The sequence below is a fragment of the Brachionichthys hirsutus genome, chromosome 19 (genome assembly GCF_040956055.1).
Source record: "Brachionichthys hirsutus isolate HB-005 chromosome 19, CSIRO-AGI_Bhir_v1, whole genome shotgun sequence".
Lineage (NCBI taxonomy): Eukaryota > Metazoa > Chordata > Actinopteri > Lophiiformes > Brachionichthyidae > Brachionichthys > Brachionichthys hirsutus.
Genome location: NC_090915.1, coordinates 5,787,435 through 5,813,100, shown reverse-complemented (window position 1 = coordinate 5,813,100; position 25,666 = coordinate 5,787,435). Strand labels below are relative to the sequence as shown.

At 40.6% G+C, this 25,666-nt stretch overlaps 1 protein-coding gene across 1 annotated transcript in view; it reads right to left on the bottom strand.

Annotated features, from left to right (window-relative positions):
• Positions 1-25,666, bottom strand: part of LOC137908205 (astrotactin-2-like) — a 181,574-nt gene that overhangs the window by 84,059 nt on the left and 71,849 nt on the right. The window contains exons 5-9 of the mRNA XM_068752575.1: positions 16,936-17,043; positions 13,790-13,936; positions 8,337-8,504; positions 937-1,021; positions 179-253 (exon numbers count right to left, since the gene is read on the bottom strand). Coding sequence (XP_068608676.1) covers positions 179-253; positions 937-1,021; positions 8,337-8,504; positions 13,790-13,936; positions 16,936-17,043 — 583 coding nt within the window. The remainder of the gene's footprint in view (positions 1-178; positions 254-936; positions 1,022-8,336; positions 8,505-13,789; positions 13,937-16,935; positions 17,044-25,666) is intronic.

Sequence of the window (25,666 nt, the reverse complement as noted above, 5' to 3'; positions counted from 1 at the left end):
TAAAACTACGTCTACACGGTGTGTATTTGTGTCTCTAAGCCGATCTGCAAGCTGTGCACACACACACACACACACACACACACACACTCAGACCATTAACCTATTGTGTGTCCACCGAGTCACAGATGGCCAAGCGTCGTCGTTCCATCAGGACATGCACCAGACGTGAAGCACTCACCTGAAGATCCTCTCTGGGGCCTGCTCTCCTGTAACTAGGTCATAGCCTCTCTCCAAGATGGCGTACGGCCAGGGGCTTGAAAAGAAGGCAATAAAAGAGAGGAACATAGAGAGAGAGAAAAAGTTCAACTTCAAAACAATGCCATGTACAACTTAAGGACCAGCTCAGCCTCGTGACATCTTAGATGTCCGCTGATTGGAAGATTGCCATCGAGTAGCACAAAGTGCATTTTCATTTTTATCAAAGCATCAAAAGTAAAAAAACAGCAACAACATGCATTCATTTTTGTATTTTTGTATTTGCATTTCTATCATTACTAGTTGTAAAGGTTTAAGCTATTTCTGTAAACTTGCTGTTACACGTTTTATCGTATCCTGCCGAACTGTGAGCAGCAAGCAGCTGATCAGTGGCCGTCTGAACCGAGCTGGAGCTGAATGGCAAGTCAAGCCCGTCTATTATCAACCGAGGACGAAGCTAGAGAGGAACTTCCTTCTCTGCTGTTTGAGTACCAGTCACTCATTCTGCATGGCTTTAGTCTATAATTCTTTATTTTATATGTATATATATATATAAAAAGCAGTTTCCATTCGTTTGATACACAGACTAAAGGTTTGGGCAGTGAAAGCTATATAATTATCATTAAATGCAATCTTGTGCCCGTGCAGCTTAGAGCAAGGGACTGTAAACCCAGCCAGAAGGTCATTGAAGCAAAACAGCATTTTCAAAAAATGCAGCTGAACAGAACAGACGGGACTCACCCTTCATTGCGAGCCCAGTCGCTGCGAACACAGAGGTGTTTATGGGCAGGGTCGGTAGAATAACCTTCACGACAGCTGCATTCTCCTGCAGCGAGAGTGGGAAGACAATCAGTTATTTATCCTCCGCCGCTGAAAGCATTAGCATGTAAGTGACCCTGGCCTGTTCATTCACTCGATATTTATCAAAAAAGGTGACTTGCCATGCCACCTAATTTTCTGGATAATTCCTGCCGAAGAACAAAAGCGGGGTGAATTAATGATGGTGTCACTTCCAAGAGCTGGGCTATTTTACGGAGAGACTTTTTGCTGGGATATTTGGCTTCATGGATGAATTTGTATATTTTCATTCCTTGTTATTCCAGAAAACTATTAAAAATATATATATATGTGTGTGGGCTATGAAGATTTTTTTCTTTCCTCAGATATAATAGAACTGGATAGAACTACACTTGCCTCAGTCTTCCCACTCACCCATAAAAAAAATTCATTTAATAGACTCACTGGCAATTTCTCTCCCCGGGAATCCTGACCTGGTTACTCGAGACGATCCCCAAACTCTGCTCATGTGGGGATCGCTAGTATCAACTCACAGAATCGGTGCGCTCTACTGCTAGGTTACTGACAGACAGGTGAGCCCCTGTGATGTTGAAGGTTATACATTCATCAGTTTCATGAAGACAGAATCACTTATTTATTATAATTACACCGACTTCTCCCTTCCAAATATTCATGCTAGAGATTTCTCTCTGGTGACAGAGGTGGCATAACAGGGGAAAAACATGTAATACCACCTTGACAACATCATTCACATTTAATAAGCCAGTGTTTCATAAAGCCTTTAGACTCAATCGTAGAGCGAGTTAGTGTCACCCCCCCCCCCCCACCCCCCCCCCACACACACACACACACACACAAATGTTGTGATTGTTGTGTAGTTATTGCCGAGATGGATGGATACAATTTAAACCATGAACACAAGTAAGCATCAACAACTTTCAAATAGTCAAATAGTGCTTCATAGAAGATAAGAATGAACAGATTGCAGGTTATTAGCTGCCGACAATTCACTTTTATCCTACAATCAAATGATTTTCATTGAAGACTGAGCTCCAATTTTAATATCTGTAAATAAACCTTCAAATAAAACCATCGTATGAATATGATTAAGAACCGGCTGGACTTTGTCAGTTTTAAGGTGACTTTAAGGTGATGTTAAATGGCGTGTTTTTGTTTTTTTTTAAGATAAGAGCACCTTTGTTGTCATGGCTACAATAAGAATCACTTGATTATGGCTCACAATTAACTATAAAGAAGCAAACTTTAAAGGATGAAATGAGGAAATATACAGCTACCTTCCTTTTTTATGTCTGATATTTAGTTTCATCTAAATCACCGCAAGCTGCATCCTCAATAACTTCTTTCATCCTTCTACAAGCCCCTTCACTGCCTGCAGAAATATTTCACTTCATATTTAGGGGGGGGCTGCAAACTTTGACAGATGACAACTTCCCCCCCTCCCCATAGTGCTATACTACCGTACATGTTATGTGAGAGAAGTACCCTCTTTTCATTTACGGTAGCTTTAATTCATCCTAACTGCTAGGAGCACTGCTCAGTAAAATCCATCTTGCATATCTGCAATCAGCTCACAGGTTAGAGAGGAAGGGAGGAAACTGGAATTTAATCAACTCTTTTTTTTTTTTTTTACCATTTTTTGGTGTGCCAGAGGCTGAAATTGGCATTTCCATTAGTAGCTTGTTAGTGATCACGCCAACAGAGTTCTTATGTGAGGTTGTTTTCTTAAACATGCAAAGGGAAAGAGTCACGGAGCAGCGTCTAATTTCCTGATGACAATGCCCTTATATTGGTGAGGAGAGATGGGAACAAGCTGCTCCCAGAGGCCACACTTTCAAGGTGGGTGCCTTCTGCTGTTGGCTTTTGTTCAAGAAGAAACATTTAATATTGCATAAACATTTCTTTGTTTGGACTTCAAACACACCAAACAAAAAGTGAATCATGGCCTAAATTACTGTAAAGTTGTTATTTTTTTAGCCAAATGAACTTCTGACAAATAAAGCCTGATTCCGCAGGCTGTACGGAAGCACAGCTAAACCTCTGTCACATCAGGCATTCATTTGACTAAAACATATGTTAGCATTTGGTCAGATTTCTGTGGAAGATATTATCACATAAAATATGGTGGAAAATAAGTTTAAACAATGGAGCCAGTTCATATTTGAAAGTGCATGAGGCATAACTCACTACAAACAAATAGAGCCGGTGTTTTCAAAGTCTTTTGAATGTGAAACATTAGTTCCCAATATGTAATATGAAACATTACATCCTGGATTCGAGTTAGTTTAGAAAGTAAAGGATGCAACCTGGAGACACCGTGAACTGAAAGCTTTAATTTAAGCTTTAACTTTGATCACAGGGAGAAAGCGGAGCTGTCTCCTTTTTCATCTTGCCTGTTGTGGCCTTGCTCGTCTCGTAACGACTCATGTGATGCTACAGTCGAGTCACAAGATCAACATTCCTATTTCAAGTACAGTCCTACATTCTAATGATGATAATAATAGCAATAACAATAATAGAATGCAATTTTGCAAAACACACAGCCACCCTTTTATTTACGGTGGCAGATTCCTTTTATCACCTGAAAGAGATATTAGAGAATATTTAAAACAGAAGGAATGACAACTATAGACTCAATGGCTGAGAAAACTAATAACAGAGGTGATTAGATACACATCTTATGCATAAGAATACAACGCAGTGTCGCTGCACAATCGGAAGAAGCACACGCTCTTTTTTTTCCAGCTGAATCTGTTTTGCTCTGGACGATATGTCTTTTTGCATCTTTTCACTCTGGGACGCACCTCGAAAGCAATCACTGACATTCGGCTCTATTCCTCATGCAAATGAACTAAAACAGTGATTAAGCAATTAGGCTGCAAATTCTGATGGATTAACCAACTTTAAGATAGAAGATGTACACAAAGGGACCGCAGCCGAGACGCTCTGCCTCTGCTCATGGCAAATGTAATACAAATGTTTTTACAGCCACAGTGTGACTAATGTTAGCGCGCTAGCTCGGGGCCATATGCTCGACTAAAGTTGTCAGGCGGCCTTTTAGTCTGACTCTACTGTGCACGAACCCCCATTCCACAGTGCCAGTTATGGCTGACTGATTGGGGCGCATTGTCGGCCTGTTTTAGGGCCGATCTAAAGCGTTTGGAAATGTTCATTTAATGACAACAATTATCTAACTGTGCCCACCCCCATTCCCTTTCCTGTTCCCATTTCAGGCCGATTTCTACACAGATGCACAAACCTGATACTGCAAATGGGGACAGTACTATCTGGTGGAAGCACCAGTATTACACTGTCAATACAAATTGTCTCCATTATGTCACCATTTTGGACCCAGCCTGCATCTCTTTCCTTTTGCTCCCTCATTTAAATCGCCGTTTCCTTTTCACTTCAGAGACAAAAATGCAGAACAACTCAAGTGGCAAACACTCGAGTTAATTTCTCTTCACTCCTCCACCTGCATAACTAATTCCTATATTACAAACGACATGTTTCATTACAATGATTTCTAGTCGCCCGCCGTAGCCGCATGGATTATTTTCACATTCCAAGGGCTGCGATACGGGGAAAGAAAGAATCATTGCTGTTCTGATACCAGCATGACTTGTGCAAAAGGAAAAGTCGTTCTGCCCAAGGACTCGGGGCAGAACTGTTTGGTGGATTCAGCATGGATGTTTGTGTGTTTCTGTGCTGAACGTGTGTAACGGAAGAATAAAGCGAGGCGATGCGTTAACACAGCCGTTTCACTTTCAATTAGGTGATCGCTGGAAAAGCAATTTCAAACGAGGAAAACAAAGCAGCTAAAAAGGTCAAGATGTCTTTGTCGAGTCGGCCAAGATGATTGATCAAAAGGCTCTGGAGTTGATTTATTCCCCTCTAGCAAGGCTCTAGGACGTGTTATATATGGATAATAACCGAAGCTATACTCCTAACGTTTGTCAAAATGATTTATATATATATGAAAAGAATATATATATATGTTTTATAGAAATGATGCCATGTAAAACCAAAACACTTTTATGGGAGCATTGCGTTTTAAACCAGCTCACTGGAACATTTGATTACAGCCTCAGAATCAGGATATAATAACATTAATAGTCCTTTAAAAGACGACCCGTAGCCCAAGTCCAGTTCCAGTCCATCGGATTCACAGCAGCTGTCAGGGAGCAGGAGCCGCCGCACGGCGCCATTCATCCACTAACCCCCAACGCTGGCGTTTAACTCTCTTAGGGAGTGAAGGTGAGGGCAGAGAGGATTGATTATCCAGACACGGCGACTGCGAGTCAACACTGACAGTCAACCAGCTTGACATTGAGGAAAGGTGGAGCCATTACAGAGGTGATGTGAGACGACGTGAAACTTTTGATGGCAGGGCAGAGAGAAAGGACACAAAAACTCTCTGTGATGGGGGAGGAAGGACGGCTGCATGTTGTTAGGACGCCTCATTTCCATGATTTTTGACTGTGTAATGTGGGCACGCCTAAATTACTAAAATGACATTAGAATCAATTTGGTAATAGTCGGTCAATCCAAATAAAAACACCACAAAGTGAGCCAGCTTTTATTTTTCTATGCTTTTCTTCCGATTGCATCTCACTGTCATTTCAGTTTCTTAAAATATCGAATGTGGTGAAAAACAAATTTGGTTTAGAATCCCTTTACTCCAGAATAGAATGAAAAATACTCCCCTTTATCATTCATTTTCATGGTAGATTTTAGTTGAATATGTGAAATACATTATATATATATATATATATCTTCCAATTTGCAGTGGAGCAGACATTTCACAGGATTGTGCAAGAGTTTAACAGAATTCCTAACTGCCAAATAAACCCGATCCTCTGGCAACGCATAAACACCAGAGGAGCACGATTATGCTTTTCATTTCTTTCTATGTTTAAACAAGCCTTGCACAAGCAGCCAATTTGTCATCACTTGTCAGAAGGCAAAATAAAATAAAAAAAACAGAACACTACTTTGTTGTTATTGACGACCTGAATTGGAGCACACTAAAAAGTAATCAACATAGACCAGTGAAGGTGCACTTCTCTCCCTCGTGTGATTTACCCTTTAACATTCCCAACTATTGTTGTTACTGCAATAAAGTTCTGGATGAAATACTTTGTCTCAGGAGGGCTGTCAGAAGTAGCACATTTGTCTGTGTGTGTGTGTTGCTGCAGAGTGCTTTCTGTGCTGGTGCTATAATGCAGGATGGAGGCCAGTGATGGAAATAAAATAGAAATCTATTTGACGAACGCCTTTAATTTTACCGGTAGATGGATGTGGTTGCCCTGGGAGAAACACAATACTTTGGGGCAATTGCTGATCAAATAATCATGTTGCTGAAAAGGAGAGATGAAAAGGGAAATAAATGGAGAGTGACAAGGAAATAGAAGGAGATAGGAGCACTAATAAATTGAGAATGCTGAATGTACGGAGGTGCAGATGAATAAATGACTGCAGAATTCAATTATGAACATCACTGCTCTCACTATGCAGTGACTGATGCAATGAATCCATAAACACATTTGTGCCACCTCCATCTTTGGTATGGTCATGTACACCGGCCTCGCTCTGATACATTATGCATCCGCCCTCAACATGCCCTCGACCCGAGTTACATAAATTTCACATACATTACAGATGTAATCCATTCGAATGAGCTTAAACATGATCTAGTTATCCGCCAAAGACACAAGGGAGTCGCAGCAATCACAGCAAAGACAAATATCATCACGCCTCGTGCTGGCGTCTCGTCGGCGAATGATGTCAGCACAAATACCAGCAAAGGTGTGAAGGCTGATTATTTACAAGCTGCAATGGAGGCTGTACTCGGACCAGGCAACAAACACCGATGGCGTCTGCTTACACATAAAACAGCATTGTGTACAAGCTCGGTGCGTTACGCTGGGACTATACGTGCACATTTACTCAGGAATGGGAAAAGAAAAGCAAAGACACAACAAAGACATTCTGCCGTTTCTTCCACGGAGTAGAAATATCCAGATGAAACTTTTAAATTCAGATTTACTGCCCAAATGTTCATCTTTTTTTTCAGCCTGGTTGTGATATTGTTTTTTTTTTCTGCTTCATCCTGAAACGCCCACTGTATTACCAATGCAATAACGACAAAATGCTATGCAAGAAATACAAATTGATTTTTCAAGGTTTGTTTTGTCGTTACTGTTGGAAGGGTGGGTTCACATTGCTGCCCCGAGGACTAGAACAGTCTAAGAAACAAGCTAATAGTTGACCGAAATTAATAATTCATGTCTTTAAAAAGTAGAATTTATCAGCTGGAGGTCATTTGGCATGGTGTAAAGACCCTTACCCAGGCTACAGATAAAGGCTTTCAGAGTTGCTGAGCCAATAACGCTGAATATCTTTGTTCAAGCCGTATTGTTTTTTGATGGGGGGGGGGGGGGGGTATTTATTTGTGTAATTGAAATGAATTAGACAATGTCTGGGCTGGAGACAATCAATCCAAAACCTCAAAATGTGTTCTGCAAATTCAAATCTGGCACAAGTTAAATATTGTTATTACCCTCATCACTGCAATGCAGACCTTTTTGAATTTTAGATACATGCACCTCTTTAAAAATGAGCACTTGATCTGTTCATTTAATATTGTGTTACGCAACTTCAACACAGTCAAACATAAATGTAATTAATTTGCTCACTTCACATATTGAAGATCTTAATGAGCTTGCTCAACTCTGAATATTTGCAGAAATTACTACACAGTTCCGACGCCATGCAGCAAATTCAAGTTTCCCTCGCTGCGTGATGAAAATCAAAAGGCCTTCCTTTTGCATCTCCACCATTTCGCCTGATCTCAACGTGTTGAATTGAACTAAATCGTTTCCATCAGGGTCCTCAACTCCCCCGCATTAGAAACACTGATAGACATTTTATGAAGGTTACCCCGAAGCAAAGAGAACTGTCCTTCTTTCATCTTCCATCTGTCATTGGAGTTATGAATAAAAATAAGCAGCTCAAGGAAGTTTGAATGCCTGCAGTTTCTTGGAGTTTCCACGTAAGTGAAAAATGTCACGAACCGTCTTCAATCTTGTGTTTGATTTTTTTTTTCCTGAACTTTTGTAAACTACATTTAATTCTACATTCTTCAGAAATCTACTTTCCCCTTTTACACATGGTTGAGTAGATGTTTATTTAATTATATACAGCAAAGAGATTTTGCAACATACAGTGTCAAGGTCTGGTGTCCCCATGGTCCCTCATGTGTGGTTTAGTATAGTGTGTGTGTGTGTGTGTGTGTGTGTGCGTGCAGGTTTGTGTGGACTGACCTGTGTCCTGATCGCAGATCTGCTCGCAGGGCTCGGTGGACCTCTGGCTGCAGTAGTCCTGGACCCACTGTGTGGATGAGTTGGTCTGATAGTAGAGGGTCAGCTTGGCTGGGTTTAGCCAATTAGACACATCCAGGAAGCTTCCCATGCTCACCACAAAACTACTTCCTGAAAGCAGGAAACAGACAGAAGCTAAAAAAAATAAAATCCTTGTAAACAATCTAAAGGAAGAAAAAATGGGCAGATTATTTGGTGTGTTTAAAAACCTCCTTCTGCGCCTGTATTGCAAAATCAATAGTGGAGCAGCCAAGTCATTTTTATTTTACTGTCAATTTGAATTCCCGACCTGATCAAGCTGAATTTAAATGATAAAATTAAGACTTATAATACGTGCAGTGTTGAGCGCTCCTTTGTAATTGTGGTAGAGGCGCTAAAATGGTTCCAGGAGCCAGCCAGTGAATACTGTGCTCATTGACAGTGCCGTACCGTTCTTTCTTACGGCTCCCAGACCAATCGTTACACTCCGATCGCTGAACGAGATTATCCCTAATTGATGCCAATGACTTTTTACTTCTAAAAGGAGCGGAGAGGATATTGAGCTTCAGTTCTCCTGTGACAAAGAGATTGTTATGCAGCTATATTCCGTAAATGCTGCTCATTTGCACAAAATTGTACACGTCTGTGTCAAAATGAAGATTTAAGATAAACAAAAGATGTATAAATCTTTTTCGACATTTAAAAACACCCAACGTCTGCTGTGGTAAATGACAAAAACAGAGAGTAGGTTTGTGTTCCAATCTGCTGCATGCAGCCACATAATACAATTACTAGCGCAAAAACAAATTAAAAACAATCACGTATTGAGCACCCTTTTCCTTCCAGTTCCATGACTCAAAATATCAGTCGGCTGTTTGTAGTGATAATAGTTGTTTTGAATAATGGTGATTTTGAATTGGGAGCTTTCAAAGCGTGGGATTTATTGTCCCTGCGGTTTAGTTCCAGCACATGATTTACTTTTTTCTGGCTGAATGTGCATCTTCTGTATCATATTGGTCATGCATGGGGGGGTCGGTGGGGGGGGGGGGGGCTAACACTCAAAAGAATTGAAATTGAAAACCACAAATCACGGTTGAGGGGAAGAAGGTTTTTCTGCAGAAAAACTATTAGGCGTTCCTCAAAAAAAACAAAAAAAAAACATGTCTGGCCATAAAGATAGAAATTGTGCAAAGAAATCAGATATTGTATATTTTTTTCCCTGTGATGCCTTTCAAAGAGCTTTTCTGTTTTAAATAGAGGATTGATGCAAATGGATAAAAGCTAACAAACCAGCATTCAAATCTGAGCCACAGTAATCGTTACAGGGTCAATGCCCAGCAGTGGTTTACACAAACCCGAAGAGACAAACCACACAAAGCGATAAGGCAGCAGCATCACAAGCCTCGTCTGGTCTTTTCTTTTTGCTTTTATTCTTCCATTATAGCTTAAGTGTTCATAATTCCTAATAGCTCACACTGCCATTCTCCTCCTACACACAAGAAGCCACCAGCTGCTTCTTGTCATTTGACAGTGACAAATTCCACTGGGACGACATCGACTTAAAAATGCACCCGTGTGTTTGACTTTCTGACAGCAAACTGTGCTCATAAAGCAATAATGGGGTTGCTGCTTTGGTTTCAAGTGAACGCTGCGACACTTGTCGCCATTGTCCTGCTGTGCACGCAGCTTGGATGAAGGTGAGACGTCTCCATCCCGTGTCACTGCCGCGTATGTGGTCCTGCAAAGGTGAAAATATGAGCACGGTTTGAAAACATTATGAAAAAAAGACTTTCTAATTGAGCTGAGGGCATTCAATAGTCATGAAACTATAACTTATACACATTAAATAAACAGGTAAATAATAAATATTCCCTAGTACAGTTGAAACAGGGGCTTTTGTTGTGGCTGTTAGAGAGAATATATCCAGCTCCATCAAAAGGGCAGAGGAAATCTCTTCCAAGCTGCTCCCAGGACGCAGCTGGCCGAAGTGAGCGCACCAAGGCCGTATCCTGGAGCAACACAGTTTAGTGCACAGAGCGACCAGTAGGTATCGTTTGAGAGGGGGCAGACATCTAATGGATTCAGGTCACACAGTCAGGATGCAATTGTTAGATTATGTGGAAAAAATCCCCTCCTGAGCAGTAAGAGCGTCGCCGATTGCTGGTAATGTCGCCATGCGCATTGTGAATTGAGGGAAGAAGACTTTGCAAGACTTATTAGATGAAATGAATCCCCTTTCAGCTGTTTGGGGAACTGAGGTGAAAGAGAAATCCTCTGTGTCATAGCAACAGTGAAAATTAAGGTGCAAACCAGAAAGTTGTTTGTCTCTCAAAAAAACTGTCTATTTACATCTAAAGCTCATAAATGTGCATTATTTGGGTTTTCTTTAAGACAATAGTGTAAAGGATTGTAAATGAATCATGTTAATTTGTTATGTTTTATGACAATATTTATATTAATTTCATTTACATTTTAACTGGACTGTAGTTTTTATAATCTGCAACTTTATCATCAGTGTACTATTTTTCACACATATGGAGTCAAAATGACTGCATCTGTAAGGGGCAGCCTTTTTGAGTGCAAAGGCGTCCCAACTAGAATTTACCAAACCTGTTGGATGCATTTTCCCCTCATCGGATCATTCACAATGTAGAACTTTAAGAGATTTTGGTCAAATTAGAACTGCGAGAAAACAACTACTAAAACTGCACTTTCATCTAAGATCACGCTGCAGCTGAGGCTGTGCCGACTTCGTTCGGTTTCGAGTATGACGTATAATGAAAAGTTGCTGAGCTGTAGAAACCGCCATTCGTGAAATTTTGCTTATCGCGGATAACGATCAAATCCCTAATTATACATTTCCAACCTTATGCACTCTCTGCTGTCTAGCTTGATTTAGCAAGGAGCTTGTCACAGATTTGACACATCGCTCTGATGGCGCCTCCTCCATCTCTGCTCCTGCCGTCCACCGCTCGAGCTTCATATTAGCTTTTGTGCTGTGTTGTTCATTTATAATCTCCCCTCATGTCTCACCTGTCAGCCCTCCTGAATTTACTGCCTGACCTCATCACTCGACTGCTCCTCTCCCTCCCATCATTTGTCATTTCCCCATTGGAGAACATATGAAGCAGGCCAGCTCACATGTGACAGGTCAGATGCGCTGCCATGAAGCCTTTTTTTTTTTGTTCCCGTTTCCTCCTCTTCCTATCCTGACCTACCGTATATTTATGTTCGGCTTGCCATTTTGGATTTGCTTTGTTTGCTGTTGGGATTTGTTTGTTTGCGTTGACTGTCTATCTGCTGAGCCACCTTCTATCACACCTGCTCTGCCCTCAGGTGTCTGTTTCTTCTGGGGACAATTCCAGTGCTCACAATTTTTCAGAGGAACAAAACAATTAAATGAAAAGTCAAAAGCTCTGCTTAGTGGTGCTCCTCGGCGTATAGAGGACAGCAGTAGTGCATGCTGGGGGATTCATAGGGCAATCTAATGAATTTAGCAGATTCAATATTATAGATATTCCTTATAATAAACTGTAAACTCAAGATTCATGCAGCATATTGTGCTTGGTAGGACAAGTTGATGAATCTGTAATAATTCAAGCTTTATCAAGATGTTTTATTGCTGCAGGGAAATAAAGCCTAATGCATTTTCATGCTTCTAAGAGGCATCTTAAGTAATAATTCCGGCAGACTGTAATAAAATTCAACACCTCTGGGAAAGGAGTAAATGATCAGAACTCCAAAAAGTGAGAAACAGAAAATGAAGTTTCATTTTCACTGGAAACAACAAGATAGGTTATCATGTATGACTGCATATAAGATCTGTTAAAACATAAAGTCAATGCCTTCACATATTGTGTCTTTTTTTTGTTTATAGAAGAAACAAATAAAATAATAACTCATATGATCACTGTTGATGCAGTGAAGAGTCTTTTAAACGTATGAAAATTTAATTACTGACGAGAGAAACTGAGAGCTGTGACAATGCATGAATCACTTCAGGTGAATCGTTGCTGCTTCCTCTTCAAACGCCATCTCATGACACTAGATGGACCATTATATCTTAATGCGAGTCTCTCAGCGCGGCTCATTGCTCAGGATTAGGATATGACTGGACTTAATGTATTATGAGCTCCTTCAGCTTACAACTAGTCAAAGGCAGAAAATAAAAGCCCTGAGCTTATCTTTTATTATATAAGATACAGATGATGAGCTGAGTGAACCGTGTTTTAACTCGTTTCTTCATAAAGATAATCCAAATTAAAATCATTTGTTTTCTGGATATCATGGATGGCCATGGAATAACAAACTCCAAGATTCAGGGATTGATTTTTATGTCATTTTTACCTCCGCCAAGAAGGTTTTGTTTTTGCGGGCGTTTATCTGTTTATCTGTCGTTTATCTGTCTTTTCGCAACATAACTTTGGGTTGGGGATCTCTATTTTACCACTGAATTTAATCTGGCTTGGATCTGGTTAGTATCTGATGACATTAAAGCCATAGAGCAGGTTAGTATCTAACATTAACACCATAGAGCAGGTTAGTATCTGATAACATTAACACCATAGAGCAGGTTAGTATCTGATCATATTAAAACCATAGAGCAGGTCAGTATCTGATAACATTGAAGCCATAGAGCAGGTTAGTATTCCAATCTGCCTTGTGCAGTCACAAAATTAAGGTTGCACATTGAATGTTTTCAGCGCACACAATAAGACAGTCACTGCTCTTTTTCAGCTCGGTGACTCAAAATGTCTCTCTGCTGGTTGCAGACAAAATAGTTATTTTAATAACTTTGAACTGGGAGCTTCGAAAGCGTGCGCTTTATTATTCTCCTGCTGTGTGATTTAATTTTTGCTGGATGGATGTGCATCCTTTGTGCTTCATAGGTCATGGATAGCGAGCACTGGCACTGAAAAAAGAAAAGAAAAAAATGGAATTGAAAACTACAATTCATAGCTGAGGGGGGAGGGGGTTCTATCCCTGGCTAATCAGGCGTTCGGCAACTTTACAAATGATATATTTCACTGTTTATTGACAGCATTTTCATGTTTGGCAGCCAGACTATCATTATCATCGTGACATTCCCTAAACATTATTATCCTATCTCCACAAAAGGTGAGGCGTGCAGGAATTGGGTACAATAGTGTGTCACACAATCTTCCGGTGTTCAGCAGGTTTCTAGTCAGTGAACCTTTTCCTTTTACTTACAGTCAGTTGGACAGAGATCTGATTAATGGAGTTTAAGAGCTGGAAATACAAGCTCCATCACCTCAGTCTTTGAGGTGATGGAGTTGAAATTAAAATAAGATCCAAATTAGAACAGTATAATAAAGACAACCAATACTGGGCTATATGTGAGTGTTTCTGATCTTTTTTTTCCCGATTAGTTTCAATTAATAAGGTTTTGTACTTACCATCTGCGACAAAATGCTCAGGCACATGGAGGGTAACCTTCACAGAAAGAGGGCAGGAATCTTGTGTAGCATAGACAATAGCAATGACACATGTGCTGATGGTGATCAACATCAGGGTGACCTTATTTAGAGGGCTGTGTGGGTGGCCTAGAAGTAAAAAAAGACATGAAGATAAAGGTGAATACATTTGGCAGGGGCCCCTTTAATCTTAATGTAGAACAGAAGTGACAGGTTTTCACTTGCACACAAGACAATGAGCCACAGACGAACGGCACAAAAGCAAAAGCTGAAAGTGGAAAGCAGTCCTTCGAACTGCATTTAATTGCACTACTGATTTACGCATTCAACCCAGGCCTCAAGTTGATACTGAGACCATAAAGGATGACTTCAAATACACGGAGCTTCTGCAGGACAGCCCAGAAACGCTTGCAGGGGTGACACATGATCTTATTGCCACGGACAGTTACAGATTGGTTGTTTTGGTTGCCCTTTGGCTCTGTCAGGACTCCCATTCCAATGCCAGGACATAGGGAATTAAATTAGCTGCTCAACCTCTGTCTCGTGATATTTATCATGGTAAGAAAGCCAGCATGCAGAATAAAGCCTTGCTGGGGATATGCCACTGAGTTAAATGGTGATCATGCTAAACGGGATGGATTTTAACTCATTCAATGCCATTCTCGTCTAAAGACGTTTTTGAAAACCAAACACTCAATGCCAACCCTGACTTTGAAATCGGCCTCTCTTCAACTGCCAATAACTCTGGAACAAAAAGAGGTCGGAACACACTTTTTTCCTGGTGATTGAAGAGGCTTTAAGTTGAAAATGGCTGGCACTGAATGAGTTAACTATTATAAATGTGTCAAATCCTGCTGAAAGAAGGATTGCTAGTAGGAAGGGTCTCAGTAGCTCTTAGGAGGAGGAGCTGATCAGTGATCTATACGAGTCTGTTTCAAGTCAGTCGTTTATTTTTTGTCCTGATCTGGGCACTTGTTTCACCAGATAGGTGGAGCTTCATAGCGAGACATTTTACACGTCCCCTGCAGCTCAGCTCAGCTCAGTTTCAAGTCCTTATCAGTCACAGATGCAGCGATGACTCAGATGGAATGAACTGAAATAACATATCAGAGAAACTTTACTGAGTGTAAACAACTCTCTTTAGGCAGTGACAGGAAGTAAGTCTGGGAGTATAAGATGCTGCTTGAGGTCAAAAAACAGGGGAGGCAAACCTAGGATAATGCATTTGTGTTGAATCAAATGCAATCACGTCATGAAGGGACAAGAAGAATAGCGTCCTGCAGCTATAACGGCAGAGCGGCTAATCCCTTTGGGGTGTGGGTGGAGACATCTGGCTGGTGAAGGACTCCCCCAATTACTATAAAAGCCAGCAGTAGACAAAGCATGCAGACTCACAATAGCAAACACTTTATGACCACAATATTTTTTATGATTAGTCCATGCACTCATATACACATAGAATGACAACAGACACAACCACAAATCCACTCTGTGACCTTTAAGAACTATTTCCTGATCTGCCCGTCTCCTGGAGAAAGAACACCTCTCAACAAAAGTTTCCACTTGAGTTTTACGTTTTCGGGCTGATTAGCCCGAAAAGAAATTAGCATTGCTAAAAGTACTGCACAAGATACTGCAGTGTATAACCTAAGAAAGTATCAGAAATCTACATTTTCAGTGCTTCTTGTCGGAAAGAAAAGTGTTCGGGTCTGTCTGGGTAAAGTAATCTAGTTGAAAGAGGTCATTGAAGCCGATTTCTCTCCGCTGTTAATAACAGCTGTGAGTCAGTTTTGACCCTTGAGATCAGACAAAGGTTCAGCTTCTTGTACGTGTTCATAAAGCTGGGCTCAGAATTCTTCCCCACACGCCACAAAGGTTTTATATAAAGTCGCATAAAAACAAAGAAACACACTTCAGCACTGAACATTTTTATCTGGTTCCTGCAAAAGCAGAATCCAAAATGACATCCATTCATATATTTCACAACGTGCGCCTATTGCAGGGTGTTTACAGATATTGAAACTATTCATTAAAAGTCGAGGATGGATTTCTTTGGGACCTCCAACTATTAGGCAGATCAACAGAGCCGGCTGTGAAGGAGCCTTCCTCCCCCCACCCCCCGACTCCAGAGAGCAGCGGTAGTCAAACAATCCAGATACGGAAAACACGAGGAAGAGCGGCTTAGTCAAAATAAAGTTATTTTCTGACTGTTTCACGGCAGCAACACACAAATACGCCCACGACGCCACGGGGAGGTGCGACACTGCTGGGTTTTATGTGAATTCAGATGAAGCGCTTGTGAAAAAACACTTTCACAACACCACGAGAGCGGGTGAGAGAAACGAGACAGGGCGGTAAAACATAAGCTTTTGCCACTCATGCATGCTCAGGCAAAAAATATCTCAAGAGGGGAAAAAAAGCATGTTCTAGTATTAATACAACTAGACTATTACTCCTGTTCTGACATTCTGGCTTCATGCACCACGCTGCCCGTCTCCTTTACGCCACAAAATACATTGCGTTTCATTCACATCCACTGTGTTGAATATTTTCTCTTTTCCTCAACAGTCTTTTAAATGGTCTTCAATAATTTTCAAACTGAACAATAAATGTTTTTTTGGCATCTGTTGTCAATAATAACAATAATTATAATAATGGGAATTCATATTGCGTTTAACATATGACTTTGTGGGAAGGGGGCGTTTAAAAGCGTGCTTGGCATCAGTGTAATTTGACTCGGCTCTGCTCATCACTGGCTTCCATTTATTAGCTCATGCATCTGCTCTGAGTGTCTTTGAGCTCTGCCACAGAACAGAACTTTAAAGCCCACGGGGCATTTGCACGACTCCTTGCTACTTGCAGCTACACTGCCAATTCCACAAAAGCCTAGTCTCATTTCACGCTATACGGGGTAAGTTGTCTTCTTCTATTCCCCCCATCATATACAACCAGCATTCATTTGTTTTCAAAATATATTTTAGACCCCCCCCCCCCCCCCACGTTCTGCTTTAGTGCCTTCTCAGCAGTATGCAGTGGATAGGAGCATCTCCTCCGGTGCGAGCTAATGCGTTTCAGATGAAGCACATTGATGGCATTATAGAAAGACGTGCACCTGCGTTCCCTCTCACCCTTGGTGCGCCTTCGTCCTCTTTGTTGCTCTGTGTAAAACCTCATCTGGCTGTCGTCTTCAGGCTCTGACCCTGATTCCCCTTGAGGACATAACACACCTCCAGTTGCTGGCATTGAGAAGAAAAGAAGTAAAAATAAAAAAAAAGTGGAGACAAATCCAAGAAGAATCAATCAATCAAGAGTCAGAGTACTGTCAAATGCAATTATGCTAAAAAAAAAAAAAGAAGCAGTTCTTTAAGCAATCAATACAGAGAATCTCCATTAGAAAAGCCGCACAGGACTGAACATGTTTTATTAAATGTTCGACAACTGTCTGAACAGGGCTGCAGAAAAGTTATTCAGATTATTCAGGAATGTTCTACAATGACAGAGAATCCCTGGCATAAAGCTTTAAAATGCTTCAAGCATGTTATCGATTTGATTTACCAGTTTGATTATGTTTCCAATCTTTTCTGTGGTGTTCAAGTTGTTATTTGTAATTTGCATAATAATAATAACTGCAAGTAACTTTCATTATGAACTACTTTCACACTAGGACTCAAATTTATGGTACCGAATTACATCCATCCACATGCTGAACTTAACAAACCCCAATTTAATGTCCTTAAGGGAAGAAAATGTGTTATTTTCAAATCCTGATCGGGATGCAGGTTTTCCACTCCTCCCCTTCCTCTCCTCTCCTTCCATGGCGGATCCGTTGGTTACTTGTCCATCATTACCAGGTCTCTAGGGCTCCATTTACTCCACAAATTGGGTCACATCCCTAGACTGAGTGCACATGTGTCTGCGTGAGCATGTCTGTGTCTAAGTCAGGGTGAGAGCATGAGCGAGGCCATGAGAGCTAAGAAGCTTTGTTTCATCTGTTTTTGCACTGCAGCATCAAAATACATTTCCCCATCTAAATGCACAGGGGCTGCCATGACATTCCAATAACCAATGAGGGTTCATCAGATAACATACAGTGAATGGCTTTGACAAGCATTTTAACTCCACTGGAAAGGTGCTGTCAAATATTAAAAAGTCACATCCTAATAAAATGGTTTTTTTAATGTCCTGATGGCTGTACATACATTTTGCTGGTTTCATCCCCAGGTGATTTTGGTGATTTCACTTCCTATATTACCCGGGTGAACGGAGGATAATAGACAGAACAAAAATCAATGTTTTTCTCGTGGCGAGGAAGAAGCATATCAGAAAAATATGCATCGCCTGGTGACAGCAAATAAAACAAGGAGACATGGAAAAATACATTTATAATGGAGCTGGTATAAAAGTGATCCATCCATGTGAAGCTGGACTCACACTGCAAGAGTTCTTAAATCCTAAATGAGTATGAAATCGGGCTTCATCACACACACACACACACACACACACAACGAGAGCATCCATGGATTCTCTTCCTCCGGTCTCAAACGTATACACGCCAGGATATTCAAAATCAAAGGGGAATTACCTACGCTATAGGATCTCATGAAGATTCTCGCGCCAGACGGAGCGTGGACGCACCGTCTCAAGAGATCTGTCAAAAAAGCAGGTGTGTACCAACGCAAAAGGACTGACAAACTATCTGTAATGACCGTCCTACTTTGCAATGAGAAAAAACATAGAAAAGTGGTCAGCAGCAACTGTCGATCCTTCAGCATGAACTGGAGGTGAATACCGGTAGTTAGCCGCCAGTTTGCTGTAATTAACCTTTGCCTGAAAAGCAAAATATGATCATATAAATAAAATGTGTGTATGAGCAAGTTCTACCCCCACATGGATGGGTATAGGATCTGACTATGTTTGTCCTCATTGGGGTCATTTATACTCTAAGAGAATAAATACGGCCACTTCAGGCTGACTGTCGAAGATGAAGATTTGTATTCAAAAATATCACAAAGAGAACAGACATGATGTGATGGACGAGTCCTGTTCAGAGCATTCATGGCTTTTAAATACACTCCAGTAGAATGAAGCTGATCACAATATGTCAGACTTGCTAGTTAGAAGTCACCTCTTAAATATAGAAGAACTGCATTCCTCTTTTTTATACTATCCATGATAAAATTACTAAGACTAAGACTACGGATGGATGGATGGTCGGTCCAACATTTAGACATGTTTCTCAACTGGCCCACAAAAGAGTTGTTTTTAACTGTAACGTAGAAAACTCTTTACAGGAAACTATTGAGTAGTTTTATGGCCAAAAATACTGTAACAGATTTCACTTTCCTGATCGCAGGACGCTGCCATAATTCCAGGGCAATTGGTGAGCAATGCAGGAACAATTTTACTCACTTCATGCCCATTTTGTCGTAACTCCTGAAAATGACCTCGCACTTTAAAGATTTCACACAAGATTAAAAGTTCTACTGCATCAGGATAAAAAAAAAGAGTGCACCGGAGAAGCTGAAGTCATTCTTTTGGTCTGCTGCACTTAAACAGCTAAGAGTTGAATCAGATTCTGAGTGATAGTCGGAGGGTATTTGGAGAGTGACGCCAAGGTAATGCAGTGTAAAATTGGTTCTGAATTTATGCATCATGACTTGGGGAAAGCAGACAGAGACTAAGGAGGAGAGAAAGAAAGATGAGCACACACCCGTAATCAAAGCTTCACGGCTCAGCCTCAATGACAACAGGAAGGAATGAATGAATGAATGAATGAACTTCTGTCCTCGACTCCAAGTAGATTTTCTATGTATTCGCGCCTCTATTTTCTAGATAATTTTGAAATCAAATAATTTTCTGCAGCGTAGTCATAAAATCATTGTTACATGTATTTCTTTTGAATACAAAATAGATTATCGTGGCTGCAGTCCTTGAATCAGGGGTATTCAGAGTGAGTTAAGAAATTCAGCTACTGCAGTATTAACTCAGAAAAACTGAGGTCTTTATATTTGTTTTGTAATTTAAAGGACTTTGAGATGGAAAGTGTGTTTATTAAAAAAAAAAAGTCTCACATTGTGAAAGTAATGAAAATATCTATCCATAGATCAATAATCTGGGTTGATTTTACACAATCTGTTTGCAACAACATTCTGATTGTAAGCTTTGCTCACAATGGAAGTTGCGGTGAAGCGTTTGTTTCGCGTGACACGGGGACAAGACTCGGCTGAGGTTGGGGACACATACAGCATCTTTGGATATATTGTGCTTGACAGCAGTAATCTTTTGAAAAGCTCTCTTCAGAGTTATAAATTAGATTACGAAGTGCTTTGAAATGTAAAATAAGCACCTAAAAAACATCAGCCAGTCACCTGGAGAAGCCAAATCTCCCAGACACTGCACCACATGTGCAGTGTTACAACATATCCTCAATCCTTTATTAAGCCTAGAGTCATGTGGGTCGCTTTGGATGTTGTAATTGTGACCTGCCAGGGGACTGCAGATGAAAATTAACCCTGGGATAACTCTGATAATAAATCTTGTGCTATCAATTATATTTATTATTGTACGTGGTGCCTCACAAATGAATAAATAAATAATTAAACATGTAGATTACAATCTTAGTTTGGCAAACGACACAAATTATTATGTTCCCCATGCTTAACAATAAAAAAAAGCTCCTTGATGAAACATGGGCTGTCTGAAACGTCCTCTCAGTAAAAATGTTGTCAGTGAAACAGATGACGATGCCCCTAAACGTATGTGTAATACTACTACTACTACTATTTATAATAATAACAATAATTAATGTTGTCCAGAGCTAAAAAAATGTAGCGATTAATTAATTCTGATCTGCAATTGATTAATCTAATTAATCTCTTTTTTAATCTCACTGAAACATTTTGGAGAAAAGCCCTCAACTTGAGGTATTTTCATTTAAATTAATTGCATTATTGTGGTAGATCAAAAGATTGATATATAATATATATAACAAAATGCAGCTTTATAAAGTAATTTATTATTTTTAACAGGCTTGAACAGATGCAGTCCTAGTCATTTACATTCTGCTGTATTTACGACTAGTGGTTCATCATCACAAAATAAAGTGCTGAAATAACAGCAAGCAATCACTTCTAGTAGGCTACAGAGGAGCTGCTCTGGGTGTTCGAGGAATCTTGCAACCTGTGACCCGGTTCGCCTCGGACTTCCTACAGCATCAGGGTTGAGCTGTGTGATGTGGTGGAGCAGACCTTTTAAATGCAGTTGCTGAAATTTAAACCGATCCTTTACATACACATGGATTTGTGCTTCCAGGTCTGGGGGGGGGTGCAGGTTTGATAAATGACGCACGCGCAGTACATCTGATACAATGTGCAAACATCTGGCCCTGGGTCTTTGCTTTTTTCACCCTCTTTCATTCCATTTTCTTTTATCTGGCTCTTCCGTTTTTTCCTCCTTCAGGTGTAACGACTTCAATTCATAAAGTCCAAGAGGACTGAGGCTAAACTACGACAAAACCATCCTGCAAATTTCAATTACTGGTCATACCATCTGACTTTTACGCTTTCGTTGTCCATTACATCAGTTCAGGGTCCTCTAAGTCTTTGTCACATCTCCATGTAGCAACCCCCTATCCCTCCATATTTTTCATCCACTCAGTAATAATAGTAATATAGGAAAAGGGAGAAGAAGACATCACATGTATGTATTTTTTTCAGTTAATAATTTGGTATTATTCTCATATTCTCACTGACTGTCTGAATGATTAGTGGGTGCAGCTTGTGGATATGAATATGGTAATATGGAAGTTGATCAATGGAAAAAATAAGCCATATGTAGTAGACAGCAAATGATAGAGGAAGCACATAAATAACAGTTTGACAAAAGTAGATAAAAATACGAAAACGGGTATTTAAAAACAAAAGTGTCAGAAAAGGAATGATTTGTCCAATTTAATTTCAATTTAAACACTGAAACAAATACAATCTCATTTATTTTTCAAAGGGTTAAAGAGAAAGTCAGACAGTGTGACTAATGGCTGTTGGTGGTTCAACAAGTGGTGAACACACAGCAGAGTGTGGACGTCTTCCACACTGTAATGGAAGTGATTAGTGTCTATAAGAAAGCAGAGACGTGAGATGATGAGCTCATTCCGAAGAGAAAAACTAATCAATATCTGCATATGAAAAGAGCACCCTCATAGTATTATGTTGTACTCCATTTTATACCAGTACAGAAATATCTGTACTCTCAGATTGTTGTTTTATGGGCTGCATCCTTTGAATGACTAATAGTCTAATAGTCCTGTACTTCGCAGGCCGCAGTACAACAAAGGCTAGGCTGCATCAAAAATCTTTTTAAAGGGGATCCTCTTGTCTGTGGAGAATCTGACCACGTCTTCCTGTGATCGTCCTCGCGTCAGGCATTCGGTGCCTGTCGCCTAGCAACGTTATTATTTGCAGGTTTTCTGATTTGAAAGAAAGAAAGATTGTTAAAAGACGTGGAGTAGAAGTAGTAATAAGAAGACTCGGTACAATATTTGGACTTGTAAAATGAAGATGCATTTGTGGACTGTGGGCCAGTCACAGAACTGGGATGCATTAGTCACAGCCATCTTGTGTGCAGCGCTAAACAATGCAGAGTCTCACAGGCAGTTGGTATATTCAGACATACAGACCAAAGCAAAGCCAAACGAGCACATGGATTAATGCAGTATGGAGTGTGTGACAGTAAGACTGAAATGAATGCTGTAATAAACGAGGTACTGTGCACAGGGAGAGAAATGAACCAATTAAGATGAGCTGGGTCGGTCAGATGTCTGGATCTGCCTTGAACATTTCAGGGAGAGCCTCCTGACTCATGAATGCTTTGCGTAGTACGTCTTGTTCACGTCTTGTATTGTCTCACAAGGCAGCTTTCTGAATGAAGTCGCTGTCGGATGTTAAGTGCAGCTTTTCCAGAGTATAACCCCTCTAATTATAAGAACATGTAATTATATTATGGCGTGAACTTTATGAATAATAACTAATTCTGCATACACATGCCTCTGCAGCCCGCTTTGTTGTTTGCATATGTGTGCATGCAACTCTGATCTCATGAATGACATCGGTGGCATTTGTGATTTCTGAGAAAGACGAGCCTCGGTTAAAAAGCAGCGCGAGTGTATTTGTATCTGCAGACTCATCCTGTATGTGTGGCTGAGTACATGTATTTGTGACAATGCGTTTGTGAGGAAGTTAAACCGACAGCAACACCAGTCCCCACATGGCTCAGCAACTGGTAATCACATTAAGCCACAGCTGCATTCAGAAAGTCCGGCGTTCCGACGCCAGCTAGCTAAATTTCCAACTGAAACTCAATGCAAACTGGCATCTACATTCATACAAACGTCAGCGTATGCAAATTTGCTATTTAAAATGCACAGCGCAGCATCTGGGAAGCTGCAGAAGAAAATCAGAGAAGTCATATTCATTAAGTTGCATTTACAGCAAAACTAAATAAGTGTGTGTCTGTGGGCAGCCTGTGAACTTCACCACATACATGCTGGCTTAAAATGTATATTCTGACCTTTAAGAGCAATTAAGCAGAAGCTGCGAGTTGGTCCGAAATGCCCACAGGTATTCCAGCTTTGCTTCATTCCCAAACCTCTCAGTTATGTTTCTTTCTCCCACTGCACTGTTTTCCATCCGAAATAATCCTAATCATTATGGCTTTTCTATGTATTTTTTTTAAAACATCTGCACACACACACACACATACAAAATCCTATTATACATAAACAACCTCTGAACACGGGAAAGTTATTGCAGAGGGCATCACAGTGTAAGGCCTGCAGACACATTTTATAGGCTAAATTTATGAGTCGCTGCGTGTTATATGGAGGAAAGAAAGACTTGGTGGGAGGCTTAACAAGGCACCGCTTGACTCTCGTATTCAAGTGGGCTCAGTGTTTGCGCACTCGCCTCAGTATTTTTTTTATTGCATCTCCCCTGCATCGAGTGCACACCTGCCAATTTAGAGCTAATAAGCAAATGGTCAGATGTGTGAAGACTACTAAGAGACTTCAGAGATGTTATTGCTCACAGGTTGTGGACAGGCCGTCGTGGGTCATTTCAGGTGCAGCGGCCCTCGCCAATAAGCAGAATGCTGCCTCTCACCTGTTATTAAGCAGCTCCTGCAGCGGTAAAGCCACCGAGAGCGACACGGGATGGCAGCTGTCACTGGAAACAAGCAGTCCAAAAAGGACGGCCATGATTTCACCCACCTCTGATTATTGTGTTTTTGATTAATCGGTGATATTTATTTATGTCAGTGCATTTGATTCTCACCGATATTGATATTCATGACTTGTGCCTTTAAGACACTGGATCCAGCATGGCAGTGAAGAGCACACACGCAGTCTTGGAGGCAAGCAGCACCATATTGTTGAGAGGCAGAAAATTGGAAGGTCAACTCCTTCAAAATAAGTTTTGATTTTACACTTTTACACTTTTTTAGAGTATATGCATTACACCGCCAAAATAACCAGTCTTCAGGCTCCTCGCTTTAGAATTTAGATGACGGGAAAAGACAAGTGGATCACACTCTAGGACAGTCTTCCTGACGAAGAGTTTAATAGGTCACAGTAGCGTTGCTCCGGCAATGGATAATTCATACCAGTCAGATACAACAAAATCTGAGATGCAATGCTGCGAAGAAAAAAAACAAGCACTGCAGGCAGGCTGAAATGAACACTTTCTGTGAAGTTCTAAATAGTTAGAGGGGTGAATTAGTATGTACTCATAAATACTACACTCCTGAATGAACATAGCTGCAAGTGACAAAAGAATCAATGTAGAATGTGTGTTCGTATGAGCGTTTGCAGAGGTTTTATCAGTGTCGCTTAGAAGTGAGCAAAATTAGAACATTTGCATACTAATGAAAATAACGTTCACAAGCAGTGGACATAGCCGTCAGTCATTTTCCAATCGCGTGCCTAAATTATTCACAAGCCTTATTTGGGTAAAACATTTTGTGATTACAATTACCACCCCGCAGGCGAACGTCTCCATGAAACAATTAAGTTGTAGACAACAATGCCGTCAGCGACTTTATCCAAATTCAATAAAATGTCAGAAATTTTGATTTGGGCAAATGGGAAGTTATCAATGTATTAATTTGCATGAAAAACTTCATCAGTGATGTCATCAATTAATGATGTCAATCAACATCCATCAAAGATGTTTCAAAGTGGATTGCATAGAGACACGCAGTAAATGCTGAGATTAGTCTACAGACATTCGTGTGATCTGTCTCCGTCCTTGCGTTTTTGTCTCTTGTGGTGTTTCAAACAAAAAATGTGTAAAAAGAAAAAAACAAAACAAAGCCACACACGGCTCTGGTTTGGCAGTAGATCTGATCTGTGGCCTGTTGCAGGGTTGCCCTGGTGTTACAAAGGCACAGCTGTAATTACGGTTTTGGTCTGAAGTGAAGTTGAACAGGAATTAGTTCAAGCGCCGGGGGACAATAAAGCAAGTCCTCTCCCTAAAAAAATAATCAGTTGCATCATGACTTGAGTTTTGTTGAGTGCGTCTGTATAAACTGATTTGTGTCTCCACGCAACACGAGTAAAATTTGTCCAGCTGCCCGACACACTGACACACACACAAAGCACAGAACTACTTTCATGTGTGACTTCAAAGCATTAATTAAACAGAAGACGGTGGATAATAACCATCAGGTTATCCTCATCCTAATGAGCCAAAGTATTCATTGTGACACACCAAAACACCACCACAGCGTCTAGTCAGCACACGGAAGTGCATTAGCTCAACAGCAGGGAAGAGCATCTGTATGCCCGCATGCAAATGAGGGGCAAACTTC